This window comes from Coenobita brevimanus, chromosome 29 (assembly GCF_032717465.1).
Source record: "Coenobita brevimanus isolate Jiangsu-jjx chromosome 29, ASM3271746v2, whole genome shotgun sequence".
In the NCBI taxonomy this organism is placed as follows: Eukaryota; Metazoa; Arthropoda; class Malacostraca; order Decapoda; family Coenobitidae; genus Coenobita; species Coenobita brevimanus.
In genome coordinates, this window is record NC_136982.1 from 42182667 (window position 1) to 42201363 (window position 18697).

General features: G+C 40.6%; 1 protein-coding gene across 1 annotated transcript; it reads right to left on the reverse strand.

The window, feature by feature from the left end:
* Positions 1-228: 228 nt before the first annotated feature.
* LOC145395024 (uncharacterized) lies at positions 229-18697 on the reverse strand. The gene is made up of 13 exons (XM_080268769.1): positions 16429-18697; positions 13941-14020; positions 12820-12941; positions 11833-12060; positions 10436-10567; positions 9973-10204; positions 8859-9052; positions 8061-8191; positions 6344-6509; positions 3208-3334; positions 1967-2086; positions 1538-1652; positions 229-776 (listed from the first exon to the last, which is right to left on the reverse strand). The coding sequence occupies exons 1-13, from the start codon at positions 18695-18697 to the stop codon at positions 229-231; spliced, it is 4464 nt and encodes a 1487-aa protein (XP_080124895.1).

Sequence of the window (18697 nt, forward strand, 5' to 3'; positions counted from 1 at the left end):
GTAAGAATATACAGTACAGTATTATTAAAAGTCATCATCATCCCTAAAGAATTATTAAAACTCCTACATCATTGTTATGTTTTCAGCAGAATAGCTTCTACTGTACATTCTTTAAAATGAAGATAACACTACGGAATCTACAACAGCTACTACTAAAATGGACTAGCAACTAAAACACTACCACTAGCTACTCAATACTGTACTACTGGCTGAATTTATTACCATGGGCTAAAAATCACTGGCTTTCTTCTTCCCTTTCTTCAGTGGCTTCTCAGGACTATAGTCACTGTCATCACTGTCTGAGTGTGCTTCTGAGCTCCTTGGAACCTTCTTCACACCACCACGGGTCGTTTTCCTAACATTTTTTCCTTTCGCTGGGCTTATAACTTTACCTTGCTTCTTTCTTCCACCTCCAACCTTTTCAGCATCATCTTCCTTTTCCCGTTTCATATTTCTTCCTTTTCCTTCTATCTTGACATGATCTTCATTTTCCTGTTTCTTTCTTCTCTTCCTCAGTGGAACATCACCATCAGTTTTACTCTGCTCTTTTCTTTCTTGTCCTGTTTTAGCACCAACTTCATTTCTCTCCTTTGCTGGCACATCCTCCTCTTTTTTCCTTGGTCTCTTTCTTCCCCCCGGCTTGACCTCATTGAATTCTGCCTCACTGTCTACATCTTCTGTCTCTGTTTTTGACTTCTTGGGAGACTTCTTGGGGGTTTTCTTCTTCGGTGACACTTTACGAGGGGAGGCTCTTTTCATCTTCTTGGCTCCAATGGCTGCAGGTGGAATAAAATGATAATCATGGTACAATATACAGCAATAAGCAATGCTCAGTACAAAGGAAGCCCTCATTTATAAGATGCTGTTGTTTATTAACCTGGTTTGTCTGGCCAAGCAGATTCGTCAACCACAGGTAAGCAACTACTTCTGTTTGGTCAACCTACAGGCACAACAAAGCACATACATCATGCAGCAATTCACTGTCCCCTTGTCGTAGATGGTGACTCATCAGGGTTGGATATGGGTTCTCCCCACATGAGGTGCAGGGAAATATGAGGTTTAACTCCAAGATGGATACCGCAACTGCTCCACCCAAGGTGCACAGCACCACCACGTGTAGATTCCTCATTAGCGCCTTCTTATTTAAAGTTACTCTCAGTAGTTTATTCTTGCTGCCATCAGACAATTTCACCAAGAAGAATACCTACAGAAAGAAGTGGCTGATCAAAGCTATACCTAGCTATCCCTTCAGCCCTGAAAAGTCTATCCTAAGATGCATCAAATCATCTGCAGACAGCAAGAATAAGATATGAAATACAGTACATCAATAGACTGGGAAAGTGATACATGTTTCATTACTTATCTGCTGATAAGTTAACTCCATTTTTCACATAAAATTTGTTTACAATTCACTCAACAATCATCTAATTAGGTCAAGTCTGCTTGCACATTTCCTCTGATTTTTTTTTTTTAATACCTTACTACAGTACTGAGTACAGGTATTACACGACTGAAATCTGAATGATTTGCTACTCACCTTCCACATGACACACTTCTGCCACTGCCCCATTGGCCAGAAGGTAATCAAGCCATAGAATCTGCTTGGTTGATAGGCGGTCATTGGGCCCCTTCACTTCCACAATGCGAGAAATCTGTGAACAAATGTGATTTATTTGGCACCATCATCCTGACCCCTGCTTCACAGGATCACAACGGGTGGATGGCAAGGTCTACAGCATGATTACCTGACAGTTCCTGGGATCTAAAACTGTGACTACTGGTATGTACATTCATTAAAAAATTATCTGGCACCCTTACGGAGTAATACATGACATATGGACCAAACAATCTGAATGACCTACACTACCAAACAAACACCGTTTCACCTCTACAAATCCTTTCAAAGCTGACTGTATGCAGGAGTACCAAATAATTTTTTTTTTTTTTTTTTTAGTACAATAGTTACCTTATTAACTGGGTTCCATACAATAAGATCAGGGAAACCACTACGGGTGAACCTGTGGTCTCGAGCAAGGCGCTCACAAATTGCTGCCACTAAAGGAAGGCCAAGGCTGCTCACCAAGCCCTGCAAATAATACACAGTTGCAGTCAAAAGCTCTTATCATTATCTTGAAGCCACAAATAAAACCATGAAAACTAAATACAGTTGCCGCCAAAAGTTGTTACACTTCAGATCAGTTCATCAAATCATGAAAATTATACATAGTTACAGTCAATAGTTGTTACACCATCTTGAAAATATTGTACCCCTAAAACTCCACATCAAACTTTGAAAATGACAGCACAGCACTTGTATACAGAGTTACAGTCACTGTTACACCATAAACTAATATAACCTAACAAGATCCTGCTAGACTACTTAAGAGTATTAAAATAAGTTGGAATTTTGTTTCATTAGTTCAAAACCTTGGAAGCATTAGGATATCAGTGACCAGGATTATACACAACAGTATCTGTCCATGTCATGAATTGAATGGTGAGTGAATGGAAGTGTGGCTCACTGGACTGGGCAAATTTGAGCTGTCTGGACAATGCTACTCCTCAGGTGGGAAAGGAGGTCCAAATGATGATGATGATGATGATGATCAGTCCATACTTATTATTAAATACATTGCAAAAATAACAATACAGCATAACGTATGATCAGTTAGTTCTTGTTTAAAGCTGTTCCATTTAAAGTTACTTATTATGCTGTTGACGAATTAGCACTCTTCTTCACCTACAGCTACTTATGACTCAGCATAGCGTTGTTCTAAAGCCAGGAGAGTATGCGTGTTATGCATTTAACCTATGAGTCATGAACCAGATGCATGTCTCACCTGAAACTAATTTTTTCATGAACACGTCAGACTTCAGGTGAATACCAACTACATACAGTAAAGGACAATCAAACAGTGGGTACAAGGGACCTCCACAAAGCTTAAGAGATACATTCCCAAAACCATTACAGTTTGCAGATTTTATGGCTTAGGGAAACACATCAAACAGAACCAAAGGCCAAAGAAAAAATATACAAGAAAAGTTTTTACAATAAATTAGTTACACTATTCAAAAATAATTTATAGTTTGGTGAGGTTAAAGGTTTTTAAAAACTGGTTTGAGGGCAATCCCTATATTCAAAATAACTCTAATAGCATCATTTTTTTTTTTTTTTTTTTTTTAAGTGAGCGATGACAGATGCTTTACCTTAAGGTGATCCAGACTACGGAATATATCCCAGGCCACGAGTGAGACTTCTCCCATGTGCTCTGTCCAAACTCTTGTCAGCTCAGTATCGGCCTCCTCTTGGGTCCAGCTTTGCATCTCGCTCAATCTACAGTATTAGGATGATAATAATAAAAATTATAATGATAATGATAATAATAATAATAATAATAATAACAATAATTAGTGATAGGTGGTGGCGACCATCATCCACTCACTTGATGTAATGCTGCCTACTTTTTCCTTAGTTTTTATAATTTTTTTTCTGTGCCTGCCCTCCTCTCTTCCAATTTCTCCCATCTTTCCTGTCATTTCTTATTGCTTTTCTTTCCATTACAGGTGGCTTTACATTGAGTGACAAGCCAAATGGTTTCCTGTTAAGCCAGGAAACCATTTACAACGCTGGGTGGTAACCATACAACCAAACCATACATGCTCCCTACATGTCAACAAGTGGGTTGGTGGAGGGTTAGTGCCCCTCCCCGTAAAACAAATAACTCAAAGTCAAACGGCCACCCCTTACAGGATTATGGTGTCTGGCAATAGATAGACAGATAGATAAAAATAATAATAATAAACTACAGTGGATTCTCCTTAACTACGGCTTTATGAGACTGAGCTCGTGTCACGATCTGAGAATTTCGTGTTAGAAATAACAAATCTGATGGGGAAAAGAACTTAAGAGTCTGTCATCTTGGAAAAGTTGCCCCCCTTATCCCCAAACCTACGTCAAACTGGTCACCTGCAAACACTAACAACCTGGAAATGAAATTAGTAAAGCATATATAATGGGAATGAACAATATTGTAAGATTCTTACCTGACTCTGACCAATGACACTGCTTGCATGGACAGGGGAGGGGGAGGGGTTCTGAGGCTTGAGGCGGACTACAGCCTCTCAGCACGAAGCGAGTGTGCTCATGCTGCCACCTCTGTGCTGCCTCCTTCTTATCAACCTCCCTCAGAAGCCCCTCAAAATCCAGTGTGGAGACAACGGTAGCAGTGTTGTCGTCATCCTCAGCTGCCTCCGTGTCATCGTAAGAGTCATCGATTCGCTGAGATTAATACTTTACCAAATGGGAGCGGCCTTTCCATATTTCACAGGTTACTTGCTATTATTCCTGAATTACCACAGCTACTGGGCATTTTTATAAACTTACCTATGAAAGCTATAAATGATGATTTAGAATGTGTGATACACTGACTCATCCAGTCGGAGTGGTGATTGGTAAACAACGTGGTCAGTTGGAGAGATCATCGGTAAACACTGCCGAGGGCGACGTGCATGCTTCCTTAAATACCTCAAAATAAGTATATTGTATTTTTTTCCACTCACTTCTTGCAGCCACAATTCAACAGTTAATCCCTAACCACCGGGTGTTGGTATGGAGCGATGCAAAGAGGTGGCAGTAGGCCTCCGGGTGTCGGAAGGAACTGCAATTGTTTTTGCAGCAGAGTTTGAAGTGGCCGCCACTTGATCTCATCACCAAAGATTCAGGAGTGACTCCTCTCACCCAAGGCAGTGATACCTTAGTCATCTCTGCGAATCTGCCAGGTGTAAGACAATTATTTTTCTCATAACTCTAGTCTGATTACTTTCTCGCCTCAGGTGGACACCTTGCCTCATCCATCCCTGCCAAGCCTCTTTCCAAAGATACTATGAAAGGACTCAGTGATAGTGCCATAAGGTGTGCCTTGGATGCCACTGCATCTAGTTTATCTAGTAATGGAGAAGTTATCAAGTTGAGAGCGAAGTCAAAATCGGAGCCGTTCGCAAACGCACAAACATGTCCGGCCTCGCGTGTCAAAAATTACTCCTCTTCATCATGTCCTTACTCATCAATGTGACAACCTACAGACTGGGGATACTTTCTTTTGCAGGAAGAAGAGTTGGTGAGTAATATGGTATTTAATTTGTTTCCCTAACTGCTATATTTCTGAGATATAAAGGTTTGAAAACAGGCTGTTTCCGGAAAAATGCCTGTAGTGAAAGAACGACCACACTATAAACAGCCTGGCATGAAGGGGCTAACTATCTGTATTGCCTATGTACCAAATTACTTAACCTGAGATCATGAGTTTGTTATAACTTAGGTGGAATCGCCGAGCCTGTTTGGCAAAAGAATGACTTCGTTGAGTCTGTAATGGTGGGCAACTTTGGCTTTCTTCTCACCACCGTCAATCCTCCTTATGACATCTAACTTTTGGGTGTAAGTTAACGTTGGCTTCTTCTTCTTCCCCTTCCTCAAAGAAGTTGTAGGCTTAGGGTTATGATCAGCCACGTGGTAACATTAGGCAGGCGGAGGAAGCACGGGGGGAAAGAAAATCCTCTAGGAAACCACAACGGAACCACACGCTAACAACCACGAGGAAGCAACGCCAGAGCATCAAGTGTGTGTGTTCTTCATGCTTGGTGTGGGAGGGAAGCACTGTGATTGGCTTATAGTAAGTGAAGTGCTATGCTTGAATATAACTGGCTTAGTAATCATGGGGCAACATAGGATTAGATGATGGATGGACTACAAATGGTTTACGACCATATAGACAGGCGGGCTGGTGGTGCATATTACACAAGGCATCAGAGAAGTGTCACTTCTGTGGCTGCATTAGCAAATTTCATGTAATTTCTGCAAGTTACTGATGTTGCAAACTGTTGAATGATGTTGCTACCTATTATGAATCTGCTAATTAGGATCTTGTGATTTAGAAGATCCCACTGTAAAAATATTAATGACGATAATAATAAAAAAAGATCCAGGCTTTTTTCCCCACCCTGTGATCATCATGATCATGATCATTATCATCATCATCATCACCATTGTTTAAATGTCTCTTTCCACCTACGGATGGGGTGAGGCAGAGTTTAAACGGCACAGAGCTCCGATGTCTAGTTACAAAAATGTCCCTCAACTCTCTCTCTGTCCTCCAAAAGGAGTATGGCAGACGACAGAAGGATAATTTATCAGCTTCAAATTCATATAAACCTGGAGACACAACAAAAACAACAACTAAGGCCAGATCTCACCTTATGATTATTGTTTCATTAATGAATTTAAAATCACAGCACTGTAATGGTATCAAGAACCTTATCTGAACATCAGTAACACATACAAACCCACCTGGCTTCAATTTGTTCCTTCCTGGCTGAATAGAAGTGTGCATCATCAAGATCGAGTGGGGCTGCCTGGTGGGGTGATCTGAACACATCTGGCACGTCTGCATACAGCACATCCCAGAAGAGCAACCCAAACAAAGAATTAACTGTTGTTCCTTCACGGTGAAGTCCTGTAAAAGAACACGCTGTTAAAAATATGCAACACACAATAAATAAGGTTTACGATACGTTATAAGAGGACAAGCAAAGGAACGCAAGGAAGAAAAATATTATAATGTACACCCTACCTAAGTCAGGACATGAAGAAGCCCAAGTAAGAATGCATAACTGACTCTGAAGATGTGGTTTCCTAGTCTGCTGTTGTGAAAACTTGAAAGACCTACATTCAGTTAAGTACTGAACATCTATACAGTGTTGGTGGTAGGTGGTCGCAACTATGATTCACTCATTTGCTGTAGTGCTCCCTACTACTACTTTCACCTTTATCACATGTATTCTTTTCCTTTGTCTGCTCTCCTCTCCTCTTATATCTCCCATCTTCCTGTTACTTTTTATTACCCTTTTTTCCACTTCATGTGGCTCTACAGGGAATAAAAAGCCAAATGGTTTCCAGCAACCCCGGAAACCATTTACAATGCTGGATGGTAACCATATATCCAAATAATGGAGTGACATGGAGCCTACTATGGTGCCCCTGTTAAGTGGGTGGAGATACACAAATGCTGTGTCCACCCAGGAACCAAATCTCCACACACTTTCTGAAGCCTCACTGTGGCAAGGCACTATCTGCTGCAAGGGGGCATCACTTCACTGCACAGAAAAGTCCTGCAGAGGCATTTGCTTGCCTGCAGTTGATGGGTCTGCTCAGCAAGACAGACCACGGTTGCTCAACAACAACAAAAACTTCATCAAGATGAAGTTGTTTCTTCCAATATGAATATTATCAAAACATTACTATAACTCGTCAGATTTTACTTTACTAAATGATTCATCAATGTTTCTGAGTAATCAATGCATGACTGCTGGTAATGAAAGTATGCAACTTAAAACTTACCTTACTAAGAAAATATCTGAAATAGCCACACAGTTTAATGTTTATAATTTTAAATCTCACAAGAAAAGAAACAAGAAATATTAAATAAGCTACCTTTTTTATTTAAAACAGGTTTCTTTTTCCTGAAAAAAGTAGGAGCAAGGGATAAGGGAGGCCCTGCTCTATAAAGTGCCCAGGGCCCTAGACTGTATTGATGTGGCTCTGTATCTATCTATCTGTTTAACAATCCCATCCATCCATCATCCAATCCTACGTTGCCCCATGAGAAGCGTAGGAGCCCGGGGCTAGGCAAGTTGGTCCTGACATTTAAGATGAGAGTGACCAGCCTCACTCATCCCTGAGTGGCATTACATGAGCAATAACCCCAACCACCCCTTGGATATAAACCTTCACTGGCTCAATTTGATTGGAGCACTGTAATTACCCACTAAACCACCAAGCACCATAATTTGGTTATATGGTTACTACCCAGCATTGTAAATGGTTTCCTGGTGTACAGGAAACCATTTGGCTTGTCACTCAGTGTTGAGTCACCCACAGGCAGAAGGATGAGGAAAGAATGAAGAATGGAAAGACAAAAGAGGGAGTGTAAAGTCACCTGTACCACAATCCATAATTCCCTTCCTTCATCCTTCACATCTATAATCTGAACAATACAGTAGCATACCTTCAAGATAACCATCGGCATCGTAGTGTCCAACAGCCAGCTCCTCCACCGAGCACATGGTCACCTGCCCCTCCCCGGCGTGACGATCTGAGTCTTGACGAATGAACATGCGCTTGTACCCGGGGATGTCGCTAGAGACAGCAGGCAATCATACAGACAAATGGTTATGTGAAAAGTACAGCAGATCTACAGCTATATATTGTACCAGTAATTATCATCTCCATCTGTTACTGTACCTATATATTTGCTTGGGTTCAACTACATATTCACCTAACTCATTTGTTTACCTATCTCTCTAGGTAACTCCAGATGACTCCCCAGATATCTCAAACTGATTGCCCTTTATTGTGTCAGCAGTCACTCTAACATTACTCAACAATCACTACTTTCATTATCACTTATCATAAGTAAGGAATTGAAAAAAATATGAAAGTTGCCCTACCTCCAACAGACAAAACTGTAAAAGAAGGCAGCATGATTTATCAAGTGACTCTTAGAAGTTTAGGGGGAACAAAAACATCCAAAACAGGAAGACAAAATTTCACTTCAACCTACTGAAATGATAAATTTAAGTCCATATGGAAAAAAAAAATAAATAAATAAAAGCAATGCTGCGCTACTGTGCAAACATTACTTTGTTCTCCCCTGAAGATGTAATCACATGATGCACTCGGGACATTCTCATCGTTCCTTTTCCCTCCTTGGACATCAGCATATCTATGAATGACATGTAACCAAGTGATTCATTTGCATACAACAATGGTATACAGAATAAGAAAAGAACAAATCAGTACTCACGCTTGAAGACTTCGTCCTTCTATAATGACCTTTGGGGCTTCCCTTGGATGCATCAACTCCATCGCCTCTATCTTGGGTGCAAGGGACTTGTGGCGTGTGGAGGCAGCCAGGCGCTCCGCCCTCAAGCTTAAAGATAGTCGGTGCCCATGACGTACCTCAGGGTCCTTCATTGCCTCACCAATTGCTTTTACAGCCTGAAGTAGAAATCATCATCATTATCACCACCAACACCATCAAAATCATCATCATCAATATCATCATCCTACCCTAACTTTATTATTAATTAACTGATTCAACTAGAGTATCCATCCATCCATCATCCAATCCAATGTTGCCCCATGAGGAGTGTAGAAGCCCGGGGCTAGGCAAGATGGTCTTGACATTTAAGATGAGAGTGACCAGCCTCACTCATCCCAGGGTGGCATTACGTGAGCAATAAACCCCAACCATCCCTTGGATATAAACCTTCACCAGCTCAATCCGACTGGAGCGCCATAATTACCCACAACCACCAGGTGCCAAATTCAGCTAGAGTACTGTAAGTAAATTCTTTTTTATTTCTGATGTTACCAGATTATTTTATCCAGCTTAGAAGAGCCACCTCTGTAAGGAGTTACTACAGGCTACAAACTCTCCAGTTCACAAAGTTTATCCTACAGTAAATAATATAATCTCAAAGTAACAAAAATAAAATGGAAAATGCTTCATAGAATTTCCAGCAGTTACTCTCATCTTAAATGTCAGGACCAACTTGCCTAGCCCTGGGCTCCTACACTCCTCAAGGGGCAATGTAGGATTGGATGATGAATGATGATAATAAATGTGGGGGTAGAATCCAGAAACAATAAAATGAAAGCATGTAGGCAGATATATTAATAAGTGCACAATGAATGCAAACAAAACTTCCACTAACAATGGTAATTATTCAACCAGCCTAAGCAATAAAATTTTTAGGAGCGAATTTCATTCCCATTCTAATAATTCTATTCATACATAAAGCAGAAGTTAACTATATTAACTGTGTATAGCATCACATGCTACAAAAAGTTACAGAGTACGAAGGAACTAGCTGCAAAACTTAATACCCCTTAAAACATTAGGCATAAAATCTCACCAAAGCAGGTTTCTTGAGGTGGGTTTGTAGATTCAGTGCAAGACGATCGTACCAGCGGCCTCTGTAGTCCTGGAGATGCGAGGTTTGTGCCAGGAGCTCCCGCAGTCGCTCCACCGCCCCATCGTAGTCCCGCATCCTCTGCCGACACTCCACTCCGCATGTCATCAGGTACACCAGAAGCGACACGCATGTGAATCGACGCAGAAATTTTGGTAATGATCTGTCGTGGTCCCTAGTGAGAGACAGAGATCTATACAGTGCACTTACCAGTTGTCCTTATTATCTTGCCCTTTTTTTACTTGCTATGGTTCCTGGAGAGAAAATTTTTTGTTGTATATTATCTCATTATTTTACTTTTATTTTTTTTTTTTCCAAATTTGTCGTGGTCCCTACTGCACAGAGAAATAACCTAGGCCACCCTATAACAAACTAAATGTAATTTAAGGTGAATACTGGGTCATACATGAGTTGTTGGTTGGAGGTGAGGGTATGGTACGTCTGCCGGGCAGTCTCACACAGCTCCATTCCATCACTCCACCGCTGGGCTTCCATGCTCTCTTGAACCTCCACCTGCAACTGACTCACTTCTTCAAACCTGAAATGTTAACAAAAGCTTCTCTCATTACAGATCACCAGTTATCTAGAAACCTACATCACCCATGTGCCATTAAAAATCTATTGTATAAAAGATCGGACAAAACTTTCCATTTATGTGACTGCGAATATTAAATGTGAAAATGACGTAACACGCTGTGGTTGTACAGCACTCGAGTTTGGATGATGGTTGTGCCTTACAAGCAACAATTCAAAGCCTCTACAGGTGACTGGAGGCTTTTCATATACTGTATTGATCTCTTACTCTTAAATGATCTGGACTAAGGTAGCCTAGCCATGAATCCCTATGCCCCAAAGGGAGGTAATATGGGCTTGACTAGTACTTCTTTATCAACTGCTGGAGATACTAAAGTATGAATATGTCATATAACATTATGATGAAAAACTTGAGTAAACTGATACACATGTGAAATATATAATGACAGTATCTACTGAGAGCATCATCTTCCTGTTGGTTCAAGGACAGCCACCTCTGTTTTATCAACAGTCCTCCAAGTCCAGAATATAGAGATAAGGTGACCAGACTATGCCCTTGGATCTAGTTTCACCATCACCATCATCCAACCCCACTTTCTACTGCCACAATGAGTGGGAGCCTCAGAGACAGCATCAGGAAGGTACTAACGTAGGCAAGCTCCTTACACAAAGACTAGCTATAAAGTAGGTTATATACCCACTAAGACATCATTCAAACCCTCAAAACTGTCATTTCCATATCACAGGCTATACAGGGCAGTTCTACTGTGGACACAAATACAAATCCACTTCCTTAAGATAAATAACAAGACAGTGGGGAATGACCTTTAAAACCCAATGATGTGATCTTTGGAACCAACAAACTTTTCAGAATACTGCATAAAATTTCCATAATTGTTCAGCTATAATATGGAGCTATATTCCTGGCCGCAGTTATACATACTTCAACAGGTTATCTCCGGATCTGAATATGACAACCGTACACATTTCTACAGGTCATCTCTGGATCTGAAAATGATATGCATTCTCCTGGTATGAAGCTAGTAAAATTAAGAAATTATTACAGTATACAGCATCATATTCTATCTATCTATCTATGGCCAAACGCCTTAATCCTGTATGGGGTGGCCACAAATAAATCGCCTTCATTTTGCCCTGTCCCCGGCTCTTATGCTGCCCTCCCCCCAGTCACATCCCCCTCTCTCATATACCTCTCCACTCTATCCCTCATCATACTGAAATTCTTAATTTACACTGTACATAGCCTACTTGAGCAGGTCATCTCTGGATCTGAAGATGGCGTGAGTCCTCCTGGTGCTGTACTGTGGGAACTTCATCTTGCCCATATTGACCATAAGAAGGGTGGTGAGCTGTGCCTGCTGTCCCCCCTCCTCGTCATCATCGTAGCGGGGCAGGCCATACAGCAGTAGCACCCTCATCAGGACTCGCCGGGGCTCATGTACCACTAGGCAGCACCGACCCAGCATCTCTTTGGCTCTGCAGTGTGAGGAATGAATCTTTCTATCAGACTCTATGAAACTGGTCTATGTTAACCCTTTGCTCTGTGATACAATAAAATAAAATGACACCCTGAATCCTCTTAAGGGATCCTCAAACTAAAGATAGCCATGGCCCAAATTTTGTCTTCTATCAGACTCTCTACAATCTATCTGGCATAATCCTCAGCTCTGTGATGTAATGAAAAGTGTTTTCTTCTAAAAATTTCTTACAAGGCAGTACTTCCACAGCCCCTCCTTAGTTATGTACCACAAAGGTTATATCTATACGGTACTGTCCAGTTTGAAATTTCTCCAAGGCAGAAAACAATCGTCTGAAGATAGCCAAAATGATATAAAAACCACATCACTATACTGTAAGAGTTAAGATGCAATAACATCAGGAAATCTGGGCCATCATGTTCATCACTCAGGCAGGTCTCTGTTAATGTCCATTTTCTATATTACAGCTTAATAGGGAAAATACACAAAAATTCCAAGCACTGTATCCTACCCTTTCTCTCTCACATAAGACCACAACACTGCAACTCTAAGTGAAATGTGTATGATTTCTGAAGCCCTAGAACCTAACCCCTATCTTCCCATAACAACACATCATGAGGACACTCTACGTCCTTGGAAAGTACCGTAACTCCTACATAGTCTAAGCAAGCACTGTAAACAATCCATACATCTCCCACCATTCTGGAAACTTCCCACTTATCTTGAGTCAATGCTTTCTCAATCTGACTATACCTACTTTTTCATTAATGGTGTATTGGAATCAGAGCTCTTGGTAAAGTGAGATTTGATGGTGCGCTGTTCTGAAGAAAACTTGAGAAGCCTGTTCATCATGTTTTCCTTGCTTCCACTACTGGGCACCTGAAGTATAAGACATGCAAAATATCTTCAATAAAACTAGAATATAATTCACTTCACAGGAGAAATACGAAAACTCTAGCTACTTGTAGAAATATTTTCATATGACAGATTCAATGTATGCATTTAGAACTGAGAATTTTAAAACATGCTTCTCAGCTTCCTTAGTATTCTCATGGTCAGAGTATGGATCACTACTAATCTTTAAAGGAAAATCTGACAGCAAAATGAGCAGCTTCTTAAAATTCATTTTCATGGAAACTTGGGGTCACTACAAAACAACACTGTTCACTACTGTCTTTACTGTGAGCCTATTATGGAAAAAGTTTTCTACAAGAGCCCTCCACTGAACTGGTAAGGATATTTAGAAAAGATGATTTTGAAAGTATTTATTGGGTCAGGATGATAATGAGTAAGCTCTTTGATATCTCTTGCAATTTAACTGGAGAAGAAAGTATCTGGTATGGCAAAAACTAAATTTTGCAGATACTTTCTCACCTCATCCTTAGCTGAGAAAAGAGGTCTGGATGATGATGGTCATTTCCTTTAGTTTATACTTTATTTCCAGCAATCAGTATTGGTAAACGTAAGTTACAGATGAGTGTTCACCCAATATCCCTTCATATCATTCATCAATATTCTCTAGTAAAAATCCCATCAAAATCAGTTAAGCATGACACATAAGTATGAATAATACAGTACTGGTAATGACCAGGTTTTATATTAGGCTTTGAAGGTGTGTTTGCCACAAAATGATTATGTCATATTATACACATTTGACATGGTTTATCAACTGAAGTTAAGAATATCTCTATGTTAATGACATAAAAATGTGGCTACTACCATAACCTCAAAAATGATGGCAAAGCATGTTAGTGTTTCACCAGATCCAATACAAAAGCCGGGAACTATACAAGTTATGAAAAATGATGCTGACACTATAATGAAAATAAAATAAGCTTTCTAAATCCTTAAAAAAAGTACAGCTGCAGCACCCTTTACCTTCACTAGTTTGCACAGTTTGTTTAACTCATCACTGGACAACTGGGACAGGACCTCATCCAATTTAGTGAGATCATTTTCTGCAAGGCAACATACATTTGTAGATTTTAAAGCTGTGATGGCTGTTCACAAACAAGTAAAACAAAAGTACTTTAAAACTTCACTCTTCTCTTCCTGTCATTTGTTCTTACTTCAATACAAAAAATAATTCTAACAACTTATCTGTCTCTCTACTCTATACTTGGTTTCATCTCAAAACTGTTACAACTATCACCAGATTCACAACATAAGCTCAATTTATTAATATAGTCAGACCTCAGTTGAAGTCAAGGATGTCCTCAAGCAAAATGCTACTTTAACTAAGACAACTTTAAGTGAAGCATACTGTACAGTACTTCTGGTTCATGAAAGAGGTTAACAAATAATACCATCAGTAATAATAATACAGTAATAATAATACAGTAATAATAATACAGTAATAATAATAATAATAATAATAATAATAATAATAATAATTAGAGCACGAGCAACTGCACCTGCCCGACCCCGTTTTGCTTGGGGAGGGAACAACACTCTTAAAATCTCCCGCTGCCATGTGCTTCCCACAGAAGGGTCGCGGACACACCTGTCCAAGCTCGAGTCATCATGAGAGGCAAAGGCACCCGCCATTAAGGGAGTGACTTGGCCAGGGAAGGGAGGGAAAACAGGGGCCCCTGCAGCAACAGCCCATGGCAGCAACGGTGGCGGCACAGCAGAAGCAGCAGCACCAACAACGGGAGGGCTGAACACCCACGCCCAGGAAAGGTGCAAGCATGGCCTAAGAACCACCTGCCGGCCTGTGTAGGCTTATATCCAAGGGGTGGTTGGGGTTTATTGTTCACATAATGCTACTCAGGGATGAGTGAGGCTGGTCACTCTCATCGTAAATGTCAGGACCAACTTGCCTAGCCACGGGTTCCTATGCTCCTCATTAGGTGACACAGGATTAGATGATGGATGGATAATAATAATAATAATAATAATCATCATCATCATCATCAATATCCAATCCTGTGTTGCCCCATGAGAAGCACAGAAGCCTGGGGCTAGGCAAGTTGGTCCTGACAGTTAAAATGAGAGTTCCCAGACTCACTCATCCCTGAGTGGCATTATGTGAGCAATAAACCTGCACAGGCTTAATACGGTTGAAACGCCTTAATTATCCACCAAACCACAAGGTGCCATAATTTGGTTATATGGTTACCACCCAGTGTAGTAAATGATTTCCTGTTGTACAGGGAAACCATTTTGCTTGTCACTCAGTGTAGGGTCATCTATAGACAGAAGGAAGACGAAAGAATCAAGGAAAGAACAACAGAAAAGAATGGAAGGAAAGGATGAAGAAAGAGAGGAAAGGGCAGTCACCTGAGAGCAGAACTACATCAAGTGAGTACCGTAGATGATAAGTAACCCCAACTACCACTTAATTCTTAATAAGCTGATTTCAAAACAGCTTTACAATAAATCACAAGCAAATTTAAAGGAAGATACATGTGCTAATTCAACTTGATACTGAAACACTTTAACTGAAAACTTTAAATAAGGACTACCTGCATGCATATTAATAGGCTGAACACAGGATGTTAAAATATTACTGAAACTAAATAAACTTACAATACTGTATATTATACGACTAAGCACTGACGACTCAACTCTTTTTTATCATTTACTGGTACTGTCATATCACACTGAGTCTGATATAAACGAATCTTGCTGGTTTACGGTGCTTGATAAAAGCGAAGTCCAGTTCAATGACATACTATTGTACTTCATAATAATTACAACATGGATTACATGTACAATGAGAACAATGACAGGGAACAGGGAGGTAAGCAAGGAAGTTGAGATGATGTTGAATGACAATACAGTACTGTATTGTGATCACTCTAACATACTAAGTTGCAGCTTGGACTCTGCTGAGAGGACATCAATCAAGAGCGAAAAGAATGGAAAAAGAGTTATTTGAGAGGAAGATATGGGGTTATATGGAGAGAGAGAGGGACAGACAAATGAAGAAGTTGCAGAGCACTGTGGTGTTAGTCTGGACGTGCTGGAATGTGCTAGAAGTACCTTGAGATGCCTCAGCCACGTGGAGAGAATGGATAATGAAAGATTGACTAGGAGAGTGTAAATAAGTGGTGTGGAAGAGGAGAAGGGATGGGTAGACCAAGGATGAGATGGAGGAATGGGGTGGGAAGCTATATTAGTGAGGGTGGTATGAGTTGGAAAGGGATGCCTGATGGTGGAGGACCGGGTGGCTTGGGGGGGGGGGGAGAATTCATTTGCAGCCACCCCTTCTGGAATTAATGCATCTGGCTACAAACAGATACCAATTATATTTACAGTAAACTGTGTGTAAAACAATCATGCTGTAGCTAACAATATTTAAAGGCAATGCTATTAATGCACTAAAGAAATAAGGTTATGGTAGGCTATACAATCAGCTTACCTCCACGCAAATAGCTAGCATAGATGAGCTCATTTACGTAGAGCTGTGTATCTTCTGAGTCACATATTTCTCTATATTCTATCTTGGAAACCTTATTCCACTTGATCTTCCTCTGAAATAAACGAACATACAGCTTCTGGGCCTGCAGTGTGAGGCCATGGAATGTCTTGATGACTGCCAGGTCCTCTTCATTAAACAATTTTACATCCTGTGGCTCGGACATCACTGTATCAAGAATTCTCAAAAAGTTTTCTAGATAATAACCTTTCATATGTCGGTATCTTGCAGGGTCAGTTCTTTGTTGCCCAACATCTTTATCTTTAGAGGGGCTCTGCTGACTGCCATCTGACTTTTCTGGGGAGCTGGAGACTGAATCAGACTTTGTTTGTTTCTTCCTTGGAGTTATTCTTGATAGATTCTGTGAGGCATTTTCCAAAAGGCCAGTTTTCTTTAGTCCCTGGTGAAACTTTCTTGGGCTGCGATACGGTGCTCTTGAATTTTGTGATTGACTTTGCGACAGTGAATCAAATAAATCATTCTGGCTGCTAGAAGACTGTGAATTATTGATCACTCTTGTCACAGTGTTTTGTATGCTTGAACTTACATTTACCTTATACATGACCTCTGAGCTACTTTGAGCACCATCTGAAATAATATTTAGTGAATCTGATGGGAAGAGATTTCTTATATGCGATGAACTTGAGACAGGAGGGGGAGGTGAGACTGGGGGGCTGGGTGAGCGTACAGGAGTCACCAGCACTGAGGTACCTACAGGACTAAACAACTGCTCACTCTCATTACCACAAGTCCCACCACTACTGCAGCTTGGACTTATTTCATGTAAGCGTGGATTAGGACTTGTAAGAGTTGTATTACCCTTAGAATTTCCATTTTGAAGAGATGAACTGATTTTTGAAGGGCTTCCCTTATCATTCAAGGTAATTTTTTTTGGAGATGGCTTCTGGGAGTTTGCTGGTAAATTATTTTCTGGCTCAATGATTGTCTTGTCCTGTTCAGTACTTTCATTCTGAAGAGGTGTACTGATTTCTGATGGACTACCCTCATCATTCATGGCCAATATTTTAGGAGGTGCACCAGTATTCCGAGAGTTTGTAGCGGACTTATTTTCTGGATCATTGGATGCCCTGTCCACACTGGCATTTCCACGCTGAAGTGATGTACTGAATTTCGTTGGGCTTCTCTGATCATTCATGGATATCTTTTTAGGAGAAGTGTTCTGAAAGCCTGCAGAGGTGTTATTCTTGGATGGCTGAAAGGAATAGCTTTCAAGCTCATCATCATGAACCTTGCCATTCACTTGCGCTTTACTGGGCTGAGACTTTGGGCTTTTATGGGTGGAAGTCTTGGGTGTGCTTGGTGAAAATGTGACTGGTTCAAAATCACTATCACTCCCAGAAGAGGCCTTCTGCCCCCTCACAGGGGTTTCTGGATTATCACTGTTCTCAGGTAGGATGACAGCACCTTTTTGGGGCGAGTTTTCTGGGGTTTTCCAGTCTTGGTCTAACATGCGCATTACAGCCTTAGCAGATGCTGTTTGTGGGGACAGTATGGGTGTGGGTAATTTTGACTGATGTTCTTTTTCTACCTTCTCTGGAGATGACTCAGGGGAATCCCAATCCGATTTTAAAATGGACAAACTGTTTAGCTTGAGCTTTGGTAAGTCAAATGGAACAACTTTCTCTTGCCTCTCCAGTGGTCTAATTTGTAATGATTTAGAGTCAGGGGAAAAATAGGGAGAAACATTGCAGCTATCTTCTTTTGAAGGTGACAGGCCATTTGACACAGACTTTGCAGGTGACCCTTCTTTACTTTCTTCCTCCACAATAACAGCTTCTACCATTGAGGAACTAATGTACACTGCTTCAGAATCAGAGTCACTTTGATTGGCATTATTATTTACATTTAGATTTAGATATTCAAGAACTACCTCCTCATCTTCACTGTCTGAAAGAACGGCTTGCTTCCTTGTCTTTGCTTTCGACTTCTCTTCCAGCAGTTTTGCATCTTTCTTGCTTAATGATTTTTTTCTGTTATTATTATCTTTTTTCTGTTTGATTTTACTTTTACAATCATGATCCAAATGCCAGTTTATTTTGTTTTTGGGGACTTGCAAGGAACATGCTGGACAAGAGACCTTCTCTATGGGTGGAGTGGTGGTTGCCTGTCTCTGGAAAAAATGCAGCAGAGTTTTCTGTGTGGTATTCTGAGTAGACACTGTACTTGGTTTACTGTTCTCTGTCTTCTCCAT

Bases quoted from the DNA above. Each gene is read 5' to 3' on its own strand.
- LOC145395024 (XM_080268769.1), bottom strand. From the start codon at position 18,697: ATGGAGAAGACAGAGAACAGTAAACCAAGTACAGTGTCTACTCAGAAT. The intron at 9,053-9,972 runs GTGAGATTTTAT...TTTCTACTTCAG, and splicing joins ACCTCAAGAAACCTGCTTTG to GCTGTAAAAGCAATTGGTGA. The intron at 3,335-6,343 runs GTGGGTTTGTAT...CTAATACTGTAG, and splicing joins AAGGAACAAATTGAAGCCAG to ATTGAGCGAGATGCAAAGCT.